Source organism: Gadus chalcogrammus, chromosome 18 (assembly GCF_026213295.1).
Source record: "Gadus chalcogrammus isolate NIFS_2021 chromosome 18, NIFS_Gcha_1.0, whole genome shotgun sequence".
Taxonomy (NCBI): Eukaryota; Metazoa; Chordata; class Actinopteri; order Gadiformes; family Gadidae; genus Gadus; species Gadus chalcogrammus.
Genome location: NC_079429.1, coordinates 3951873 through 3959081, shown reverse-complemented (window position 1 = coordinate 3959081; position 7209 = coordinate 3951873). Strand labels below are relative to the sequence as shown.

Sequence of the window (7209 nt, the reverse complement as noted above, 5' to 3'; positions counted from 1 at the left end):
GTCTGTGCGCCTTGGCTCGGAGGCTGGAGGTAGAAGTGGTGTGAAGGTAAACGCCTGGAGGCGTCTGAGGAGGGAGGGGACGCTAACACATCGATACTGAGGCAAACAGCTTTCCTTTATGATAACGGCAGAACGCTCATCACCATGGTAACCATCTCCGTTCATAGCCGAGCGGGCAGTGGAGATCGATGGTCGGAACGGCCGACGGATACAAGACGAGGACCGAGACGACGAGGTAGCGTGACTCACGGAGAGGTGCCTGGATTTGGAACAATACCGCTGAGAGACTAGGGGAGGCTGGCATCCTCTGACACAAGCATTCATACACATTCACTCGTTCATTGACACACAATCACCCGTTCATTTGCCCACTTTCACTCGCCCATTTACACACATTCACTCGATAATTTACACACATTCACCCGTTCATTTACACACACTCACCCTTTCATTCACACACATTCACCCTTTCATTTACACACATTCACCCTTTCATTTACACACATTCCCTCGCGCATTCACATACATTCACCTTTTCATTTACACACATTCCCTCGCGCATTCACATACATTCATTCACCCATTTACAAACACTCACCCGTTCATTTACACACATTCACCCCTTCATTTACACAAATTCACCCATTTACGTAGTCACCCATTAACACCCACAGTCACTCGCTCTGCCTGTGAGGATGAATCCCGCTGAGCGTCCTGTGTCTCCCTTTGTGTGTGTTGCTAAGAGGCGCTGCTGAACTGGGGGTTTGGTGCCAGCAGCCTGTTAGTCAGCAACAGCAGGAGAGACCCGGTTCATACAGACTCATGGTTCTACAGACAGCCAGGGAGGTCACTGATTGTGTAGCACAACAGTTACTGATTCTGTAGCACAACAGTCACTGATTCTGTAGCACAACAGTCACTGATTCTGTAGCACAACAGTCACTGATTCTGTAGCACAACAGTCACTGATTCTGTAGCACAACAGTCACTCACACTGTAGCCCAACAGTAACTGATGCTGTAGTACAAAAGTCACTGACACTATCATACAACAGTCTTTCCATCATACTGTGAGTAACCATTCTTGATCATTTCCTCTCTGTTATCGCTTCTCCTCTCCGGCCCGTTGGACAAGAGAGGTTTGATTCTACGACCATTTTCGAATTGTACCAAGATTAAATATTCCCTCTTTTTCGGTGAAGGCACAGCTCGTTAATAAAGTGCATCATATCTTATCAACCCTTAAGCGTAACAGTCTATCAGAGGAGAACGAGTAGAATGGCCTTGTTCGTGTCCTCTTCTCTCGCTTTGACTCTCATCCCTCTACTCTCCATCTCTCCCCCTCACACGCCACTCTCTAGCCTCTCTCTCTGTCTGTGTGTGGCTCTCTCCCGCTCTCTCTGTCGCTCTCTCTCTCTCTCTCTCTCTCTCTCTCTCTCTAATGAACATCCTACCGCTCACTCTCAGGGCTGAGGGTCGTTATAGTTGGGGACCGAGTGTAGTTCAATGACCTCAGGCTGACCTGTCTGGCTCTCTCACACACACACACACACACACACACACACACACACACACACACACACACACACACACACACACACACACACACACACACACACACACACACACACACACACACACACACACAGAGTCCATCAGGGAGTACAGCCTCAAATTTGGTGCTGCTGATTCACGGCCTGTCTGTCTGTCTGTCTGTCTGTCTGTCTGTCTTAGGGGTGAATCAGGTGAGGTTATTAGTGATGAAGGGGACGCTCCTCAGCTGATATAAATATACCTTCCAGTAAAACAGTGGTTTGTTATCGTCAATCTGAGCTGTGATTGGCTGATAGTGCCCTCCATGTGGCTGTTCCATGTGACCCCCCCTCCCTCTCTCTTTCACTCTCTCTCTCGCTTTCTCTCTCCATCCCTATCTGCCTACCCCCCTCTCTCTCTCTCTCTCTCTCTCTCTCTCTCTCTCTCTCTCTCTCTCTCTCTCTCTCTCAGTCTCTCTCTCTCTCTCTCTCAGTCTCTCTCTCTCTCTCTCTCTCTCTCTCTCTCTCTCTCTCTCTCTCTCTCTCTCTCTCTCTCTCTCTCTCTCTCTCCTTCCTTCTCTCTCTCTCTCTACCATAGAGATGTGGTATCTAGTGAACACTAGAGGAGATGCCAACACAACGACACACCAGGTGAACTTCAATGCTCTGAGCCAGTTCTTCCCCAGCTCTGGATAACTGGGACCAGTGTGTTTATTTTGGGATCTTGGCGCACAATGTGTATGACAGGTGACCTGAATGTCACGTCATGTGTGCTGACAGACGCACTAGCTGTGCCTGGGTGTGTGGGTGTGTGTGTCTGTGAGTGTATGTGAGGGTGTCTGTGGGTGTGTGTGTGTGTGTGTGTGTGTGTGTGTGTGTGTGTGTGTGTGTGTGTGTGTGTGGTATCTGTGTGTGTGTGTGTTTTCGGGGATGTCTGTGTATCTGTGTGCGTATCTGTGTGTGTGTGTGTGTGTGTGTGACTGGGTGTCTGTGTGGATGTGTGTGTGTGCGTGTCTGTCTGCACCCCTATGCGTATGCATGTGTCTATGTGTCTGCTCCTATGTGTATTTGTGTGTGAGCATGCCTGTTTGTACGTGTGTTTGTGGGTGTCTGTGTCTGTGTTTCTACGTGTGTGCTCCTGTGAGTATTTGTGTTTTTGTGTGCAGGCCTGTTTGTGCGGGTAAACGTGTGTGCGTGTGTGTGTGAGTGTGTGTGTGTGTGTCTGTGTTTGTGTGAGTGTGTGTGCGTGTGTGTGGGGAGGTTGGACACAACGTAGACTTGTTTAATATTTATAAAGACTATTCTGGTCCTCAGTTGTGGTCTCCAACACCGTTTGAACCAGCTTCCAGAGCTCATCTCTGTCCTGTGATGTGGGGATGGATTTGGGAGAGGAGTTAACAACACTGCTTTGGTGAATTGGCTTTATGTGCTTTCCTTGAATAGGAGCTATTACGACTGTGGGGATCGGAAGTTGGGTGAAAAGCAAGGCAATACAAACAACGCTTTATGCTGTTTTCAAGCCAGAGCGTGTGTTTGGAACCGGAATCCTCTGAGTGTGTTGCCATGGTTAAGAGCAGTGCATGTGGGACGACGTCTGAGATGTTATCTGTTGTGTTTGAAAGCCTCTTTCGAACAGCTTCTGTATCGCTTTCTAAAGACCACTCGTTCAAACACATTACAGAGAGACAGACTATGAATTGGTTGGATTCTACCAACACAAGCTGTCGAAGACTCTTAAACAACACACAAGACTCAGACTATTGCAAAATACAGATGACTCGGACTATTGCAAAACACAAGACTCAGACTAATACACACTACAGAGAAGACAAGCTACAGAAGACAGACTCCTTCACACCTCAGAAGACTATTTCCATCAAACAGCACAAGGCTCAGACTATTATCTGGAAACAAAATGAAAGACCTGATCACAGCCTCAGACTGTTAAATTATAAACCCATACTATTACTGTTATTAGTAGGCCTTATACATTTAAGCTATTTTTATGATGTTATTATACAAGGAATTATTATTTATTGTTATATAGTTATTTTTTGTTTGTTTTTAATATTATTCAAATTTGTTTAATTGTATTTATATGTGTTGTGGTTATTTTTGGATATTATTATTATTATTATTGTTATCATACAAATAGTAATATAAAGTATTATTTTACAATTATCCTTATCATCATCAGGCCTATTCTTTTATCAATTAGCCATCATGAATGAAATCTAAATAACCAGACTGACCTCATAGTGACCGTTGAGTGTGCCGCATGAGCTGCCTCATGAAAACATGCAGCTCTCATGAAACTCCCAGATCGTTAGCATGTTTGAACCCTCAGACAGTGACCCACAGCCTCCGTGGGGACACCGGTTCCGGCCCGTATCTGTTTCAGGTCCTCTGGCAGAGGTTCCCAGCGTGTTCGGGTTGATATTGGGTTGGATGCAACACACAACCTGACATAGTTTACACAAATATAACTCTGGTATGTACAATTCATGATTTGCTTTATCATTGATTCAGTTCCGCGAGTTCTTGCTCCATTTTAATACACATTTGACAAATATTGTAAACGACTTTTAAGAGGCTGCATCCACGTGATACTTTCTTTAAAGTCCACTTTGTGTGACAAATATAGCGAACCTCACACATAGCCAGGCTGGTCATAGTGCGTGTGAGGTCTTCAAATCATGGTTTATAAGCGAAAGTGATGTGTGTCTTAGCAGGGGACTCCCAGTCCCGCTGCGATCTGGGACGGAGGGGGCTCACCTGCCAGCGACCTGTCGCTCCCCTGCATGGTCCTGCATCCGCCGCGTCTCCAGGCAACCGAGGATGGAGATTATAACGCTCCGGCTCCGAACGCGATGAATTCAACACCTTGTTTTAAAACAAAGCGAACGCAGCGTATACACTCAGTGCCTGAAGAGAGATCTCCGAAGAGAGATCTCTAACGGATCAGAGCAGCCTTTGTTTCCATGCGCTCGTCGTTCGGCTGAAGGTTCCTGTGTAAAATCCTCCTTTTGTTCGCAGCGAGGAGCGCTGGCGGGAGCCCGCATGAAGACATGATGTTCCCCGCGCGTAAATCCTCCTCCTCCTGCTCGTTGCTGACCTGCTTAGTATTTATATTTATTAATCATCAGATGCTATCAGGTGATCATCATAGTGAAGCCCTGAGCAGCGACGGACCGAACCGGACGCTTTTGTTCCTCGTGGCGACCAACGTCTCAACCTGGAGGGGGGCGGGGAGGGTGAGCTGACCCAGATCAGCTCCACATGACCACGGGCTCATCCATTCATGGTACCCCTGCCTGCATGCATTAATTCAACAAGGATTCACTCCTAGGATTAATTTGCAGAAGTCCGGGGTACCTCTCACGCTCGTTCGAGACTATCTTCAATCTTTGTTTTGGTCCGTTTCTCCCGACAGACTTGGGTTCATTTCTGCGCTTAATGTTTCTCACTCCGATGATCGTGGACACGCCGCACACCTCCAGCCCCATCGTGCGTCCGTCACACGCCTCAACTGCACCCCCTGCTGGCTGAACCACAGCATGGCCCCCGTGTGTCGATCCCTAGCGCCAGAGCCCTGTCCTCACTCCAAGCACACACATACCGACCCTTTCAGCTTACGTCATCAGTTTATATCCGCGATATTAATACGTCGTTTTCGATTTCAGGCGGCAGGGGTTAGATGTTAGGGGTTAGGCCTTCCTTCTCTCGGAAAAGTGTCCGTGAGGCACAGATAACGTTATTAGGCATATCTTCCAAGGTCACATATTGGACCAGTGAATTTGGGTAGTGGACAGGTCAGAGGGACGGTTTTGGGGTTATTATTTTGGGTTAAGAGGAAAGGGGGGGTTGGATGTTTGCGGGTCGAGTTAGGGTTAGATATTAGGGTTGGGGTTTTAGGGTCAGACGGGATAGGTGTAAGGAGGCTTTGGTGTTCATAAATCATGATGAAGGTCGCAGGTGTCCTCCTGCTGCGAGGTTGGGCTGAGAGTGTCCCTCCTCCCTCCGTTCTCTCCTCCCCCTGTTCTCTCCCCTCTCCTTTTTCTCCCCCCTCCGTTCTCTCCTCCTCTCAGCACCCCCCCCTCTTCTCTCTTCTTCCAGACTCATGTCCTAGTTTTGAGTTATTTGTTTTTTTTTGTTGTTAAAAAAAGTCTCTCCTCCAACCCTCCCTCCCCTCCCCCCTCTCCCCATCCCTCTCTACATCCCTCCCTCCTTTGCTCCATCCCTCCTCCCCTCCACCCCTCCGTCCCTCTCCCCCCTCCCTTCCTCTCCCCCTCTCCCTCCCTCCCCCCTCTCTCCTTGTACCTCCTCCTGCTGGCCTCGATTCTCCGCTGTCCTGGTTTGTGTCTTTGTCGGGTTAAGCCAAACTTTGATGTCCTACAAAACTAGAGTTGGTACTTTTGTACTTTCTCCTCCTGCGGGAGTCTTGTAAAGTTATTCTCCGTGACATAAAACCTAAAATACCGTAATATATAATAATAAACAAAATATATACAATTATTAAATGCACAAAGATGTGCATATAATAATATCAACCTGACCTGTTAACTGACCCCCCCCCCTACACACACACACAAATTCACACGCATACACACACACACACACACACACACACACACACACACACACACACACACACACACACACACACACACACACACACACACACACACACACACACACACACACACACACATTGAGAGACTGCGTTACTAAGGATGCATAATACAGTAAGCCGGATCCTTTTTTTTCGCACGTCATGAAAATAAATATGGGGTATTGACAAATAGTTTCAATTCTGTTGGGTTTTAGAAGTATGTGTGGTAAGTATTTTTCTTTCTGAAAGTAATTCAATATTGTATTAATAATTGTAAATGAAATTTTAAATAAATTGAATTGCTGTAAGTACCTATTTCACATAAATGTCCGGCATATTGGTAGGCAAATGAAAATTACACTAGTAAAGATACTGCTTGTTTTTGATATTTTGTACAATTGTATGCTGTTGTTAGAACCGAATTTTCCCCCGGGATGATTTGAGAATCTAATCTATGAATTATTTATTTTAAATCAGTAGGGTACCGGTTAGTTTGTCGGGTTTAAGTTACATAATCGTCATTGTTAATGTAAAGGCTAAAGATTATATCAAAAAACACTAAGGGTGTGTTCGAAACCGCCTACTTGCTTACTGCTTACTACCTACTAAATATTTGGCTTACTTCTCGAATCCTTAAATAATAATTGAGTACTCCATTTGAGTAATCGACGTTCAGAAGACCGTCCTTACTTAACCACCTCAGATGACGTGAATCAAATGACGTGTCAATAACCTACCGGCCGGGCGCCGTTAATAAATGTTATAAATAAATATATAAACGTCACGTTTAACGTCACAGTACACCTTCAACCTAAGGATTTGCGGTGATATGTTAAAACAATTATTAAACAATTATTAAAAGCACTGCTGCTGCGGCTCCCCGTTTAGCGCCATTGCTTCCACTGTTCTTTTGAATAGACGCAGTGCATTCTGGGGCAGTTGAGTACGTCTAGTAAGCTAGCGATGCTTACTCAAAATCTTTCCGGAAGTAGAAGACATTCGGATACTACTCGCTTACCTAAACTCGCTTACTAAGTTCTCGCTTACTCAATTTGACGTCATAGTT

The 7209-nt window shown here is 46.1% G+C and overlaps 2 protein-coding genes across 2 annotated transcripts in view; both read right to left on the bottom strand.

Moving 5' to 3' along the window:
* Positions 1 to 4704, bottom strand: part of LOC130371671 (serine/threonine-protein kinase SBK1-like) — a 10857-nt gene extending 6153 nt beyond the window's left edge. The window contains exon 1 of the mRNA XM_056577525.1: positions 4307 to 4704. Within this exon, the coding sequence (XP_056433500.1) occupies positions 4307 to 4344 (38 nt within the window). The 5' untranslated portion in view covers positions 4345 to 4704. The remainder of the gene's footprint in view (positions 1 to 4306) is intronic.
* The window catches only part of LOC130371669 (uncharacterized), a 201418-nt gene that overhangs the window by 103721 nt on the left and 90488 nt on the right, over positions 1 to 7209 (bottom strand). The window lies entirely within an intron of this gene.